This window comes from Neoarius graeffei, chromosome 11, assembly GCF_027579695.1.
Source record: "Neoarius graeffei isolate fNeoGra1 chromosome 11, fNeoGra1.pri, whole genome shotgun sequence".
Taxonomy (NCBI): Eukaryota; Metazoa; Chordata; class Actinopteri; order Siluriformes; family Ariidae; genus Neoarius; species Neoarius graeffei.
In genome coordinates this window covers 16,411,231-16,428,573 of record NC_083579.1, presented here as the reverse complement: position 1 = coordinate 16,428,573, position 17,343 = coordinate 16,411,231, and the positions used below count along the sequence as shown (strand labels likewise).

General features: G+C 41.7%; 1 protein-coding gene across 1 annotated transcript; it reads right to left on the bottom strand.

Moving 5' to 3' along the window:
• Window positions 1–10,816, bottom strand: slc25a47b (solute carrier family 25 member 47b). The gene is made up of 6 exons (XM_060933519.1): window positions 10,342–10,816; window positions 10,046–10,089; window positions 9,888–9,959; window positions 9,625–9,807; window positions 5,154–5,418; window positions 1–1,088 (listed from the first exon to the last, which is right to left on the bottom strand). Exons 1-6 carry the CDS (start codon window positions 10,397–10,399, stop codon window positions 811–813), a joined length of 900 nt encoding a protein of 299 aa, XP_060789502.1. The 5' UTR covers window positions 10,400–10,816; the 3' UTR covers window positions 1–810.
• Window positions 10,817–17,343: the final 6,527 nt, after the last annotated feature.

Here is a 17,343-nt window from a genome sequence, read left to right as displayed (position 1 = left end):
TAAAGTTGACAGTTTATTACAGTTGTCTCAATCTCACACAGACTAATCAATTATATATTAATATAAGCAGTTCAGGAAATTAAATATTCAGTAGTTTTTGGTAAGAGAAAACACCAGTCATTTCTATCAACCCCATCTGTTGTGCATGTGCGCATACCATCAACGTTAATGGCTGTAGGAAATAGAAACAGGAAACGTAGGATTCTGAATATTACACAAGTGTACAGACTGTATATTGTGAATTTTCACTGCTTCTGACCATGTCCCGACTTAATCCAAAGAGCACAAATGTTTGTTTTTCCAACCAATTCATCATCTGGTATATTAGCTGTTCTGAGGAGTTCCCCATACACACTTGTCATCAACTTTCCAAAACAAAAGGTGGTGTTCTGGTTTCGTCATCGTCCCTAAGGTCCTGTGTTATCCAACACAAACTTCAGACAGGGTAGATAGAGATTAGCTTAAAACAAGAATGATAAATGCAGTGATAATGTCCCTTTTAGCGAGACATCAGATTGCACGTCTGCTAGTCACTTCAGATGAAGCATGTTTAAATTACCCTTAATAACGTTTTCCATTATGATATGTGATACGATGGACACTATGAAGCAGCAGCATGTTGTTTCACCAGGAAACGATACGTAATAAATAAGATATCTTTCAGTCGAGGTAGTCACTGCAAATCAATGCAAACTAGTTAACATCATGAATGAAAGTGTACCATCAAATTTGTCACTGAGGAATGATTATCTGAATTCGCACCAGTTTTCAGGGTGCGATATGGACATGTCATTTGATCAGTAGAATGACCTATGACCTTGTTTGTAGAAGATGAATGATCAGCTCATACATGGAAAAAACAGCCATGTTGACTGGAAAGGCACGTACACAATTCAGCGTAAGGCCTTTAAAAAGAACGGCGGCTCCCTCAGTCCGGACACTTTCTGTTATGCAGTGAAAAAATCCTCTGTAGTGCCTCTTGCCCACACCATCAGTCTGTAAGCGGGCCTTTATCACGTCCATGGGGGTCCCGACACTCCAGGCACACGTTCCAGCTAATCCCCCAGCAAGCATCACCACCTTCCACTCTGGAACAATGTGTATAGAACTTTTAAATAACTATAGTATGGTATGACAATTGTACATCCCTAATTCCAAAAAAGTTGGGATGCTGTGTAAAATGTAAATAAAAACAGAATGCAGTGATTTACAAATCTCAAACCCATGTATTTTCCACAATAGAACATAGACAATGAATCAAATGTTTAAACTGAGAAAAATTTACCATTTTAAGAAAAAAAAAAATCAAGGTAATTTTGAAATCGATGGCAGCAACACGTCTCAAAAAAGTTGGGACAGGGCCATGTTTACCACTGTGTAGCATCCCCTCTCCTTTTAACAACAGTCCATAAACGTCTGGGAACTGAGCAGTGCCAAGTTTACCAAAAGCATCACAGCACAAAGATCATCATTAAATGGTAGCACGAGCAGCACAATGAAAACACTCTCCTAGTTAAGAGTCTCTTGGGAAACCCACCACAGACCAGTTGCTGGAGTTTTGGGAGAGGAATGTTGTCCCATTCTTGCCTGATATAGGATTCTAGCTGCTCAACAGTCCTTGCTCTTTGTCGTATTTTTCATTTCATGACGCACCAAATGTTTCCAATTGGTGAAAGGTCTGTTGCAGGCAGGCCAGTTCAGCACCCGTACTCTTCTACTATGAAGCCATGCTGTTTGGCATTGTTTTGCTGAAATATGCAAGGCTTTCCCAGAAAAAGATGTCATCTGGATGGGAGCATATGTTGCTCTAAAACCTGTATCTACCTTTTAGCACTGATGGTGCCTGTGCAGATGTGCAAGCTGCCCATATCATAGGCACTAATGCACCCCCATACAAATCACATGCAGGCTTTTGAACTGAGCGCTGATGAGGCAGATGGTCCCTCTTCTCTTTAGTCCAGAGGACACAGCATCTATGGTTTCCAAAAATAATCTCAAATTTTGATTCGTCTAACCACAGAACAGTTTTCCACTTGGCTTCAGTCCATTTTAAATGAACTTTAGCCCAGAGAAGATGGCAGCATTTCTGGATCATGTTCACATATGGCTGCTTCTTTGCATGATAGAGCTTGAACCTGCATTTGTGGATGGCACAGCGAACTGTGTTCACAATGATTTCTGGAAGTGTTCCTGAGTCCATGCATTGATTTTCATTACAGAATCATGCCTGCTTTTAATGCAGTGCCACCTGAGGGCCCAAAGATCACAGGCATCTGATACTGATTTTCAGCCTTGTTCCTTACGCAGAAATTTCTCCAGATTCTCAATCTTTTGATTACGTTATGTACCATAGATGAGATATTCAAAGTCTTCACAATTTTACATTGCAGAACATTATTCTGAAATTGTTCCATAATTTGTAGACAGTTTTTCACAGAGCGGTGAACCTTTGCCCATCTTTACTTCTAAGAGACTCAGCCTCTCTAAGATGCCCTTTTTATACCCAATCCTGCTACTGATCTGTTAACAACCTAATTAGTTGCAAAATGTTCCTCCAGCTGTTTCTTTTTAGTACCTCTTCCAGCCTTTCATTGCCCTGTTCCAACTTTGAGACATGTTGCTGCCATCAAATTCAAAATGAGCTAATATTTTTTCATTTAATAGTAAAATGTCTCAGTTTAAACATTTGATATGTTGTCTATATTCTATTGTGGAAAAAAATATGGGTTTATAAGATTTTCAAATTGTTACATTCTGTTTTTATTTACATTTTACAAAGCCTCCCAACTTTTATTTTGGAATTGGAGTTGTACAAGCAAATACCATGGTTTTGGTCATTTATGGTATACGATATGGCCAAAAGTATGTGGACACCTGACCACCACCACCCACATGTGGTGGTTCTCCAAAATTTGAAGCTCACAATTGTAGATCATGTCTCTGTTTGCTGCAACATTACAATGTCCCTTCACTGAAACTAAAGTCCAGACCTGTTCCAGGAGGACAATGACAATGCTCCTGTACACAAAGTGAGCTCCATGAAGACATGGTGTGTGAAGGTGAGTGAAGAACTCGAGTGTCCTGCACAGACCCCTGACTGAACACCTCTGGGATGAACTGGAGCCTCGACATCCCAACATCAGTGCCTGATCTCACTAATGTTCTTGTAGCTGAACTGAATGAACACAAATCCCCACAGCCATGCCCCAAAATCTCATGAATTTCTAAGCACATATAGGTCTGGTATGTCAGGTGTCTACATACAACCCCAATTCCAAAAAAGTTGGGACAAAGTACAAATTGTAAATAAAAATGGAATGCAATAATTTACAAATCTCAAACTGATATTGTATTCATAATAGAACATAGACAACATATCAAATGTCAAAAGTGAGACATTTTGAAATTTCATGCCAAATATTGGCTCATTTGAAATTTCATGACAGCAACACATCTCAAAAAAGTTGGGACAGGGGCAATAAGAGGCTGGAAAAGTTAAAGGTACAAAAAAGGAACAGCTGGAGGACCAAATTGCAACTCAATAGGTCATTAACATGACTGGGTATAAAAAGAGCATCTTGGAGTGGCAGCGGCTCTCAGAAGTAAAGATGGGAAGAGGATCACCAATCTCCCTAATTCTGCGCCAACAAATAGTGGAGCAATATCAGAAAGGAGTTTGACAGTGTAAAATTGCAAAGAGTTTGAACATATCATCATCTACAGTGCATAATATCATCAAAATATTCAGAGAATCTGGAAGAATCTCTGTGTGTAAGGGTCAAGGCCGGAAAACCGTACTGGGTGCCCATGATCTTCGAGCCCTTAGATGGCACTGCATCACATACAGGCATGCTTCTGTATTGGAAATCACAAAACGGACTCGGGAATATTTCCAGAGAACATTATCTGTGAATACAATTCACTGTGCCATCCGCTGTTGCCAGCTAAAATTCTATAGTTCAAAGAAGAAGCCGTATCTAAACATGATCCAGAAGCGCAGACGTCTTCTCTGGGCCAAGGCTCATTTAAAATGGACTGTGGCAAAGTGGAAAACTGTTCTGTGGTCAGACGAATCAAAATTTGAAGTTCTTTATGGAAATCAGGGACGCCGTGTCATTCGGACTAAAGAGGAGAAGGACGACCCAAGTTGTTATCAGCGCTCAGTTCAGAAGCCTGCATCTCTGATGGTATGGGGTTGCATTAGTGCGTGTGGCATGGGCAGCTTACACATCTGGAAAGACACCATCAATGCTGAAAGGTATATCCAGGTTCTAGAGCAACATATGCTCCCATCCAGACGACGTCTCTTTCAGGGAAGACCTTGCATTTTCCAACATGACAATGCCAAACCACATACTGCATCAATTACAGCATCATGGCTGCGTAGAAGAAGGGTCCGGGTACTGAACTGGCCAGCCTGCAGGCCAGATCTTTCACCCACAGAAAACATTTGGCGCATCATAAAATGGAAGATACGACAAAAAAAGACCTAAGACAGTTGAGCAACTAGAATCCTACATTAGACAAGAATGGGTTAACATTCCTATCCCTAAACTTGAGCAACTTGTCTCCTCAGTCCCCAGACGTTTACAGACTGGAGAAAAGGGGATGTCTCACAGTGGTAAACATGGCCTTGTCCCAACTTTGAGATGTGTTGTTGTCATGAAATTTAAAAAAATAAAATAAAATCACCTAATTTTTCTCTTTAAATGATACATTTTCTCAGTTTAAACATTTGATATGTCATCTATGTTCTATTCTGAATAAAATATGGAATTTTGAAACTTCCACATCATTGCATTCTGTTTTTATTTACAATTTGTACTTTGTCCCAACTTTTTTGGAATTGGGGTTGTACTTTTAGCAATATATTCTATCTTCTTACATTAAACGACAGCGAAGTACTCAGCTAACTTATTTGTCCAATCTCTGCCTTCAATTGTTTATCATGATGCAAATACTCTTCTCGTATTAAACACATTTGTAGCAAAACTGTAATGATATAACTTTCTTGGTTATATCTCCTAATGTACCTTTAGACGAATATACCATTACACTCTGAACCTTAACATAGCAACTGACTGATTAGTTAGACTGTCTAAAGTTTCAACACAGTACAACTTTAATTTAATGGACAGGAAGTAATCATTTACCTCTCTGAGCATTCTTGTTCAGAGCCAGCCAATCACAGACAGCATTATAGACAAGGAAGTAGGTGGCGAAAGCTGGACCGTCTCTTAGTGCCAAGGCTCCGGCTCCCTTGTAAAGGCCCAGCACTCCTTCCTCACGCGCAATGGTTAGAAGACAGTGTACAGGCCCATGGTATTTGGGCCTGGATTTAAGGTCAGATCCCTGATACAGCTGGATCTGACACTGAAGACGCACTTTCACAATGTCCGCTGGAGACATTACTGAAACCTGGAACACCCAAGTCAGACATTAAAACCTATGAATTAGAATTACTAAGCTTTTCCAGGCTGACCAAAAAAAAAAACCCACACCTGAAATTCATCTTTTAAAACAGGTCAACATTTCTGAAAGATAATTAAACTGAACATTATTGTGTCATGTATATGTGGGTAATAAATCACTTTGGGCGGTGCTGTTATTGGAAAATAATGCATGATGGGTTGGTGTGATGATCATTTTCCAATAAGCCTGCGTCCTAAAGTGTTTTGATCATCTATACCACAGAAATTTGTCAACGATTATAATTTTTTACTTCTTAATGAGCGACAAAACCATTGTTAAAATGTTCTGGAAAGTCCACAAGGGGGGAAAAAAAAAGTTCCTCACATCATAAATCTAAACAATCATTCCCTTGTTTCTTGTTTTACTGTCAAGTTAATATGACAATAAAAAGCAGCTTTCTGTCTGAAGACTTTCCTGTGGTGGAAAACTTACAAACTGTTAGGATGCACTGACACTGGAGACGCCTTCCATAAATGTTAAATACAGTGGGGAAAATAAGTATTTGATACACTGCCAATTTTACAAGTTTTCCCACTTACAAAGAATGGAGAGGTCTGTAATTTTTAATCATAGGTACACTTCAACTGTGAGAGACAATCTAAAAAAAAAAAAAAAAATCCAGAAAATCACATTGTATGATTTTTAAATAATTAATTTGCATTTTATTGCATGAAATAAGTATTTAATCACCTACCAACCAGCAAGCGTTCTGGCTCTCACAGACCTGTTAGTTTTTCTTTAAGAAGCCCTCCTATTCTCCACTCATTACCTGTATTAATTGTACCTGTTTGAACTCATAGACTGGTACCAAAATCCAGAATTGTGACACCCAAAGGCATTTTTGAGACAAAGTCGGCAAACAGTCTTATTTTGTCAATTTGGGTGTGCCGAATTCAAATCTGCAATATGCCGAGCTCTATCTGACCTCTGTTGACCTCTAGAGGTCATTGAACTTTGGGCCTGTAAACGTCTCAGCTGAACCCAGTTTCTCAGCTTTCTAAGGAATGAAATGTACTAAAATGATTAATGAAGTTAGCAAATGGCCTTGTTTGTTAAATGTTTGGGTGCTGAATTCATTTTTCATTTGTAAAACGACATATGACCTGATAACCTCAAGGTCATTAAACTTGGCCTATAGGCCTATGCATTTAACGGCATTTTTAAACTGACTTTACTCCCCCAAAAAGAATATGAACAGACAAAAAACAAATAGAAAGGAACAAATACAACATTAAATGCCAGTCCATGTACATGTGACTTACTTTTCACAATGAGAATGCCTAGGCGATCACCTTACATAACATTGCATTACATTTAGCGGTTATTGTTTATACAAAGCTACTGAAAAAAGGACAGATTCAGCAGCATACAAAATGTGGGGGCATACAGGGTATACAGGTTAATCAGGGTTAGTATATATGAGAGTTTTTTTCTTTGTTGTTTGTTTTTTGTAAAGGCTTTACCCCGTTTAAAACAAACAACAAAGAAAAAAACTCTCATATATACTAACCCTGATTAACCTGTATACCCCCACATTTTGTATGCTGCTGAATCTGTCCTTTTTTCAGTAGCTTTGTATAAACAATAACCGCTAAATGTAATGCAATGTTATGTAAGGTGATCGCCTAGGCATTCTCATTGTGAAAAGTAAGTCACATGTACATGGATTGGCATTTAATGTTGTATTTGTTCCTTTCTATTTGTTTTTTGTCTGTTCATATTCTTTTTGGGGGAGTAAAGTCAGTTTAAAAATGCCATTAAATGCATAGGCCTATAGGCCAAGTTTAATGACCTTGAGGTTATCAGAGGTCATATGTCGTTTTACAAATGAAAAATGAATTCAGCACCCAAACATTTAACAAACAAAGCCATTTGCCAACTTCATTAATCATTTTAGTACATTTCATTCCTTAGAAAGCTGAGAAACTGGGTTCAGCCGAGACGTTTACAGGCCCAAAGTTCAATGACCTCTAGAGGTCAACAGAGGTCAGATAGAGCTCGGCATATTGCAGATTTGAATTCGGCACACCCAAATTGACAAAATAAGACTGTTTGCCAACTTTGTCTCAAAAATGCCTTTAACTCCTTAAATAAGCACTTTTTTGAATTTTGGTACCAGTCTATTACCTGTATAAAAAGACACCTGTCCACACACTTAAATCAGACTCCAACCTCTCCACTATGGGTAAGACCAAAGAGCTGTCTAAGGACACCAGGGACAAAATTGTAGACCTGCACAAGGCTGGGACGGGCTACAGGACAATAGGCAAGCAGCTTGGTGAGAAGGCAACAACTGTTGGCGCAATTATTAGAAAATGGAAGAAACTCCAAGATGACTGTCAATCTCCCTCAGTCTGGGGCTCCATGCAAGATCTCGCCTCGTGGGGTATCAATGATCATGAGGGATCAGCCCAGAACTACACGGGAGGACCTGGTCAATGACCTGAAGAGAGCTGGGACCACAGTCTCAAAGATTACCATTAGTAACACACTACGCCGTCATGGATTAAAATCCTGCAGTGTGCGCAAGGTCCCCCTGTTCAAGCCAGCACATGTCCAGGCCTGTCTGAAGTTTGCCAATGACCATCTAGATGATCCAGAGGAGGCATGGGAGGTGGTCATGAGGTCAGATGAGACCAAAATGGAGCTTTTGGGTATAAACTCCACTCGCCGTGTTTGGAGGAAGAAGAAGGATGAGTACAACCCCAAGAACACCATCCCAACTGTGAAGCATGGGGGTGGAAACATCATACTTTGGGGATGCTTTTCTGCAAAGGGGACAGGATGACTGCACTGTATTGCGGGGAGGATGGATGGGTCCACGTACCACGAGATTTTGGGCAACAACCTCTTTCCCTCAGTAAGAGCATTGAAGATGGGTCGTGGCTGGGTCCTCCAGCATGACAATGACCTGAAACACACAGCCAGGGCAACTAAGGAGTTGCTCCATAAGAAGCATTTCAGCGTCCTGGAGTGGCCTAGCCAGTCTCCAGACCTGAACCCAATAGAAAATCTTTGGAGGGAGCTGAAACTCTGTGTTGCCCAGCGACAGCCCCGAAACCTGAAAGATCTGGAGAAGATCTGTATGGAGGAGTGGGCCAAAATCCCTGCTGCAGTGTGTGCAAACTTGGTCAAGAACTACAGGAAACATCTGACCTCTGTAATTGTAAACAAAAGGTTTCTGTACCAAATATTAAGTTCTGTTTTTCTATTGTATCAAATACTTATTTCATGCAATAAAATGCAAATTAATTATTTAAAAATTATACAAATGTGATTTTCCGGGTTTTTTCTTTTTTTTTTTTTAGATTCTGTCTCTCACAGTTGAAGTGTACCTACGATAAAAATTACAGACCACTCCATTCTTTGTAAGTGGGAAAACTTGCAAAATCGGCAATGTATCAAATACTTATTTTCCCCCACTGTAAACATCTCATTACAGAAAGCGTCACCATATCCTTCAAATACAAGTATATGTATTTGAAGATTAATTTACTGAGTTTATTATTAGGTTTAGATTATGTTTAGTGTCCATGTACAAGCCCCTGTGAGTGAACTCTTACTGTAGAAACAATATCATATTAGAATGAGATATAAACCTGTGATATGAATTACAGCTAGAAAATTAATCGACACTTATTATTAGGACTATTAGTCCGTGATCTCGGGCGGCACGGTGGTGTAGTGGTTAGTGCTATCGCCTCACAGCAAGAAGGTCCGGGTTCAAGCCCCGTGGCCAACGAGGGCCTTTCTGTGCGGAGTTTGCATGTTCTCCCCGTGTCCATGTGGGTTTCCTCCGGGTGCTCCGGTTTCCCCCACAGTCCAAAGACATGCAGGTTAGGTTAACTGGTGACTCTAAATTGACCGTAGGTGTGAATGTGAATCGTTGTCTGTGTCAGCCCTGTGATGACCTGGCGACTTGTCCAGGGTGTACCCCGCCTTTCGCCCGTAGTCAGCTGGGATAGGCTCCAGCTCGCCTGTGACCCTGTAGAACAGGATAAAGCGGCTAGAGGTAATGAGATGAGATGAATCCGTGGTCTCATGCTTCATTACGCTGTAGCTGTGTGTGAACTCTCAGTATAGAAATATGATCTCTGAAAGATACATCTCAGTGTTTTTAATTGAAAAAAACCACTGCATTTATACTGGTACCTGAGCAATCCCTCCAGCAAAGCCTGCAAGAAAGATGTCCGGTTTGGCACTGGGGGCATCTGCACTTTTACCCTGCAGGTGGTGCAACACCTGAAGTGCATTCCTGTATGTACCAAACACCACAGACGAGCTGATGGAGACGGTCGTCATGGGCATCGACATGCCTTTATAGAAACCATACACCTGTGAATGCACAAAAGAAGACGCTTATGATTAAACTGATTTAAACTATTAGCAGTATAAAAGAAATACACCTTATATACCCCTTCATTCCTGCAGGTGGTGTGAATGCACTGCCAAACTCCAAGGAATTTCCTCTGTGTCTGTATCCTGACCTGAAGAAACCAAACAAACAGATAAATAAATAAATAGTCTCAAACAGCAAAAAATCACTTTATTACAGATAAAGACTGAATATTACCTTAATGGTGTCCAGAGGATAACCAACTGCTACTCCAAAAGCTCCTAAACATCACACAACTCACACTTTTAGGCTATGTTTTATAGAAATTTACGATAAGGTTACTGATTTATCTCCAGACAGACCAGCTTGTCTTCGACACCGCTAAGCTAGCTGAGCTAACCGGAAGCAGTCCAGATAAACGTGTAGTAAGAGAAAAGCTAACGGCTAACCACCACCATTTTCATCATTTAGATCATTTCCGGAAAGATGGTGTATAAAAACAGACCGTGTATAAAGACAAAAAAGTGAATTACCTCCAACAGACCCGGCAATGAAGTCTGCTCCGTTCATGTCAGCTCTACATACACACATCCACGGCACCACTCCCGGCGCTGAGCTAACCGGCTAACTAGCAACAGAGCCAATGGCACAACTCTGTGGATATGATTTCTGCCTTCAGCTGAGGATTGAACATCATTAGTAGTAGTAGTTATTGAGCTGCTAACCTGGCCGTTAAAAGGGAATAAAATTGACACGTCGAATATTTCCCAGGTTTTCTTTTATTCCTGGGCTTCAAATAGAAATATATTTGTTGGGCTACAGCTGTCAGGTCTTAGCTCAACTACTGTACCACTGTGATGATTAGTATTATTATGACTAGTTGTCATAGTAACCAGGATAAAGGTCTATTTAAATACTATTTCACCCCACAAGTAAGAGCAGATTAGACTTTATTTCTAGTAAAACTTTAATTTTCTCAGGAACGCTCTGTCAGGTGACCCATCAGTAGCACAGTACACGCACTGCTCAGATTGAGGCAGGCGAGCAGGTGCCAAACGCACATTCCATCTTTGCAGACAACAGGCCACGTCTCAAACCGACCACTTGTTCTGAGAGTAGTGCACTAACTGAAGGGTTCATCCGGATACATGAGCCGAGGGCACTGGAATTCACCCCTGACCATCACACCCATATGTAGTTCTTCTCTTCCCCAAACTCATCTCATCTCATTATCTCTAGCCGCTTTATCCTGTTCTACAGGGTCGCAGGCAAGCTGGAGCCTATCCCAGCTGACTACGGGCGAAAGGCGGGGTACACCCTGGACAAGTCGCCAGGTCATCACAGGGCTGACACATAGACACAGACAACCATTCACACTCACATTCACACCTACGGTCAATTTAGAGTCACCAGTTAACCTAACCTGCATGTCTTTGGACTGTGGGGGAAACCGGAGCACCCGGAGGAAACCCACGCGGACACAGGGAGAACATGTAAACTCCACATAGAAAGGCCCTCGCCTGCCACGGGACTCGAACCCGGACCTTCTTGCTGTGAGGCGACAGTGCTAACCACTACACCACCGTGCCGCCCTCTTCCCCAAACTGTTGCCACAAATTTGTAAGCACACAATTCTATATCGGCGGCATGGTGGTGTAGTGGTTAGCGCTGTCGCCTCACAGCAAGAAGGTCCGGGTTCGAGCCCCGTGGCCGGCGAGGGCCTTTCTGTGTGGAGCTTGCTTGTTCTCCCCGTGTCCGCGTGGGTTTCCTCCGGGTGCTCTGGTTTCCCCCACAGTCCAAAGACATGCAGGTTAGCTTAACTGGTGACTCTAAATTGACCGTAGGTGTGAGTGTGAATGGTTGTCTGTGTCTATGTGTCAGCCCTGTGATGACCTGGCGACTTGTCCAGGGTGTACCCCGCCTTTCGCCCGTCGTCAGCTGGGATAGGCTCCAGCTTCCCTGCGACCCTGTAGAACAGGATAAAGCGGCTAGAGATAATGAGATGAGATGAGACAATTCTATATCATGTCTCTGTTTGCTGGAGCATTACAACAGGCTCTTTGCAGCTAGAGGTCACATGCTTGGATACCCCATAGCAATACCATACTGGAGAACAAGTTTTCAGGGAAACAAAACCCTCGACAAAGGTTAAGCACAAAAGTGTCAGCAGTTTATAGCGCTTAATATCTTTCCTTTTCTACAAGAACTAACAGTGTAGTGTTCTAGTTGTTTTTGTCATGTTTGACTACATCTTTAAGATATAAACAAACAAGTTTCCATGATAGCACATACTTATTACAACGGATCAGTGGCTCATTGATCATTTTATGTGACATGCTTTTGTTTGTTTTTATTCACTGAGAAAAGCAATCTTTTTAGATGGAAAGAATTGTGTTGCTATGGCAATGAGATTGTTTACTAGTATCTGTGGTGGTACTGCGCATGTGTTATCTCGCCTAGTGCGATTTAAAGGAATAGAAAATGTAAAGTCAATAAATGAATGGGTTGGTAGCTTGTAATATTGAGAGCCCATAAGAAAGGTTTCAGGCATGTTTGACCATTTGTAAGAAAGTTGTGAGCGTTTTTGTATCGCTGCTCTAATGCCACCAGGAGGCTGCCATGCTGCCTGTTGGAAGGGCGATGCGTGACGTCATTTGGGCGCAAGGCTGAGTGTAGCTCTTCAGTACTGAAGGGTCAAAGTGAAAGGTCTACTAAGGTGACCATCCATCCAGCCATCCATCATCTGTAGCCGCTTATCCTGTTCTACAGGGTCACAGGTATCCTGGAGCCCATGCCAGCTGACCATGGGCGGGAGGCGGGGCACACCCTGGACAAGTCGCCAGGTCATTGCAGGGCTGACACATAGAGACAAACAACCATTCACACTCACATTCACACCTACAGTCAATTTAGAGCCACCAGTTAGCCTAACCTGCATGTCTTTGGACTGTGGGGGAAACCGGAGCACCCGGAGGGGACCCACGCAGACATGGGGAGAACATGCAAACTCCACACAGAAAGGCCCTCACCGGCTGTTGGGCCCGAACCCAGGACCTTCTTGCTGTGAGGCAACAGACCTAACCACTGCACCACCATGCCGCCTGGGTGTACAATACTTCCTTTCTATTTAGGACAGTTGTTCAAAGTTGTTGAAACAGGATTATTTTCTCATGTTATTTGCCATTGTCACGTCATTCTCACAGTCAAGTCAAGTCAAGTTTGTTTGTATAGCACTTTTAACAATAAACATTGTCGTAAAGCAGCTTTACAGAATTTGAACAACTTAAAATATGAGCTAATTTTATCCCTAATCTATCCCCAATGAGCACACCTGTGGTGACGGTGGCAAGGAAAAACTCCCTCAGACAACATGAGGAAGAAACCTCAAGAGGAACTAGACTCAAAAGGGAACTCATCCCCATCCAGGCAACAACAGACAACATGACTATAACATTAACAGTCCTAACAAAGTCAGCTTTGTTGATGCTATAAACCCCCCACCGACGGAAACCCGAGCGCAAAACTGTTCACGACAACCGTAGTCCCAAAGTCAGCAAGTCAACTGCAGTCCTAAAGTCAGCAAGTCAACTGCAGTCCCCAGCCACAGAAGCACCACTGCAAGAGTCCAGAGCATCCTCCAGGCGCGACCCCCAACTGTATACAGTACCAGTCAAAAGTTTGGAAACACCTTCAAATTCGATGTTTTTTATTTATTTTAATTAACTAAATGACACTTCGTGTCTTAAAGTAATGACTGACTGTTATTTCTCTTTACTTAGTTGAGTGGTTCTTGACATAATATGGATTACTACAGTTGTCAAACAGGGCTATTTACTGTATTTTTATTATTTACTCTTTACTGGTTGATGGTGTCAAATGCATTAAGAAGGCAAGAAATTCCATTTTTGACAAGGCACACCTGTTAATTGAGAAGCATTCCAAAAAAAAAAAAAAAACACATAGAATTTGAAGGTGTTTCCAAACTTTTGACTGGTACTGTACATAGGGCCACCCTCCACAGGAGCGATGCGATGAGACTCCAACCAGACACAGGGCACCAGGATGGATCAGGCAGGTCCGAGGAGCAGAAGAGGTCAGCATCTCGATCCCAGGACCAACATGTACAATGTAACTCAGAGGGACAGATTTGGGGGGGGGGGGGGGGGGGGGAAGAGAGAGAAAACACAGGTTGTTAGGTATGCCCAATGTCACCTGAATAAGTAGGAACAGTATACATATTGCACTGAGTACAGGCAGGGACTCCGGCAACTAACTATGACAGCATAACTACCGTAAAAGGGGAGAGCCAGAAGGTAACACAGGCATGAGGGACCCCCAGGACATAAAGCAGCCAGCCACTACACCATCAACAAACTCGAGTGAGCAAGCGAGTGGGGACTGACAGCATCCATGCATCCCAGTTTACCAAAACACTCTATGTCTGAGGACCCTCCAGATCTACACCTTTACCTCATAAACACCATTAACAAAAGGCTTGACTAAACAGATATGTTTTCAGCCTAGACTTAAACACTGAGACTGTGTCTGATTCCCAAACACTACTTGGAAGGCTGTTCCATAACTGTGGGGCTTTGTAAGAAAAGGCTCTGTCCCCTGATGTAGCCTTCATTATACGAGGTACCAGCAGATAGCCTGCACCTTTTGATCTAAGTAGACGTGGCGGGTCATAGAGGAGCAGAAGTTCACTCAGGTACTGTGGTGCAAGACCATTCAGTGCTTTAAAGGTCAATAGTACTACTTTATAATCAATATGAAATTTGATTGGGAGCCAATGCAGTGTGGATAAGAAAGGGGTGATGTGGTCATATTTTCTAGTTCTAGTAAGGACTCTTGCTGCTGCATTTTGAACTGACTGGAGCTTGTTTATGCACTTATTGGAACCATTACAATAATCCAACCTGGAGGGAACAAAAGCATGAACTAATTTTTCCGCGTCATGTAGTAACATTAAATTTCTTATCTTAGCAATATTTCTGAGATGAAAGAAAGCTATCCGGGTAATGTAATCAATGTGAGTTTCGAAAGACTGAGGTCAATAATCACTCCAAGGTCTTTTACTGCTGCACATGAAGAAACAGAAAGGCCATCCAGAGTTACTGCGTAATCAGAAAACTTACTTCTAGCTGCATGTGGTCCTAGTACAAGTACTTCAGTCTTGTCAGAGTTAAACAGAAGGAAGTTAATAAGCATCCAGTGTCTAATGTCCTTTACACATTCCTCAATTCTATTAAGCTGGTGTCTCTCATCAGGTTTTGCAGAAACATACAACTGTGTGTCATCAGCATAACAGTGGAAACTAATACAATGTTTACGAATAATATCACCCAGAGGTAACATATATTAAGAAAAAAGCAGTGGACCCAAGACAGAACCTTGTGGAACACCAAACTTTACCTCTGTATGTCTAGAAATATCACCATTTGCAACCCCGATTCCAAAAAAGTTGGGACAAAGTACAAAATGTAAATAAAAACGGAATGCAATAATTTACAAATCTCAAAAACTGATATTGTATTCACAATAGAACATAGACAACATATCAAATGTTGAAAGTGAGACATTTTGAAATTTCATGCCAAATATTGGCTCATTTGAAATTTCATGACAGCAACACATCTTAAAAAAGTTGGGACAGGGGCAATAAGAGGCTGGAAAAGTTAAAGGTACAAAAAAGGAACAGCTGGAGGACCAAATTGCAACTCATTAGGTCAATTGGCAATAGGTCATTAACATGACTGGGTATAAAAAGAGCATCTTGGAGTGGCAGCGGCTCTCAGAAGTAAAGATGGGAAGAGGATCACCAATCCCCCTAATTCTGCGCCGACAAATAGTGGAGCAATATCAGAAAGGAGTTCAACAGTGTAAAATTGCAAAGAGTTTGAACATATCATCATCTACAGTGCATAATATCATCAAAAGATTCAGAGAATCTGGAAGAATCTCTGTGCGTAAGGGTCAAGGCCGGAAAACCATACTGGGTGCCCGTGATCTTCGGGCCCTTATACGGCACTGCGTCACATACAGGCATGCTTCTGTATTGGAAATCACAAAATGGGCTCAGGGATATTTCCAGAGAACATTATCTGTGAACACAATTCACCGTGCCATCCGCCGTTGCCAGCTAAAACTCTGTAGTTCAAAGAAGAAGCCGTATTTAAACATGATCCAGAAGCGCAGACGTCTTCTCTGGGCCAAGGCTCATTTAAAATGGACTGTGGCAAAGTGGAAAACTGTTCTGTGGTCAGACGAATCAAAATTTGAAGTTCTTTATGGAAATCAGGGACGCTGTGTCATTTGGACTAAAGAGGAGAAGGACAACCCAAGTTGTTATCAGCGCTCAGTTCAGAAGCCTGCATCTCTGATGGTATGGGATTGCATTAGTGCATGTGGCATGGGCAGCTTACACATCTGGAAAGACACCATCAATGCCGAAAGGTATATCCAGGTTCTAGAGCAACATATGCTCCCATCCAGACGACGTCTCTTTCAGGGAAGACCTTGCATTTTCCAACATGACAATGCCAAACCACATACTGCATCAATTACAGCATCATGGCTGCGTAGAAGAAGGGTCCTGGTACTGAACTGGCCAGCCTGCAGTCCAGATCTTTCACCCATAGAAAACATTTGGTGCATCATAAAACGGAAGATATGACAAAAAAGACCTAAGACAGTTGAGCAACTAGAATCCTACATTAGACAAGAATGGGTTAGCATTCCTATCCCTAAACTTGAGCAACTTGTCTCCTCAGTCCCCAGACGTTTACAGACTGTTGTAAAGAGAAAAGGGGATGTCTCACAGTGGTAAACATGGCCTTGTCCCAACTTTTTTGAGATGTGTTGTTGTCATGAAATTTAAAATCACCTAATTTTTCTCTTTAACCTCCTAGGGCCTAGCGGTCACATACGTGGACAGCACTTTTTAGAAATTCAGAACAAGAATCCACATACGTGGACATACTTTTTCTCAAAAAGTACATCTTATCAAAGATGATGCTTAGTTTTTATTCTAATCAGGTTCTAATAAGCCCAAATAGCAAAAAGAAATAAAAAATGCATGTAAAAAAAAACAGCTTGGTTCTTAGGAGGTTAAATGATACATTTTCTCAGTTTAAACATTTGATATGTCATCTATGTTCTATTCTGAATAAAATATGGAATTTTGAAACTTTGTGGTTGGTAGAAGAGAGCAACTGGACTTGCTTGAAAAGTCTTGAAGACGTTTCGTCTCTCGTCCGAAAGGCATCCTCAGTTCTGTCTGTCTAATAGGGAGTATCAAGTATTTATCCTCTCATGGATCATCATAGAATCCGAATCAGAATGCTGATGGCTGCATTGTAGGTGGCTGATCGATGTCATAGACACCCACCTCTGTTCAGTGGTGGTCGTTCCAGGTTGACAAAAATGAACGATCCTCTCTGGCTAAGATGTCTGCCAGTTTTCTGGAAGTCCTCTCATACTCCCGCACCAGTCGAAGGGAACTCATCCCAAAGTGCGTAGAAACATATCTGTGA

Excerpts from the sequence above, each read along its gene's own strand:
- slc25a47b (XM_060933519.1), bottom strand. The coding sequence starts at position 10,399 with ATGTGTGTATGTAGAGCTGACATGAACGGAGCAGACTTCATTGCCGGG. Across the intron at positions 5,419-9,624 it reads TTGCTGGAGGGATTGCTCAG|GTTTCAGTAATGTCTCCAGC; the intron begins GTACCAGTATAA and ends TGGGTGTTCCAG. Across the intron at positions 1,089-5,153 it reads GAACAAGAATGCTCAGAGAG|AGTGGAAGGTGGTGATGCTT; the intron begins GTAAATGATTAC and ends ACATTGTTCCAG.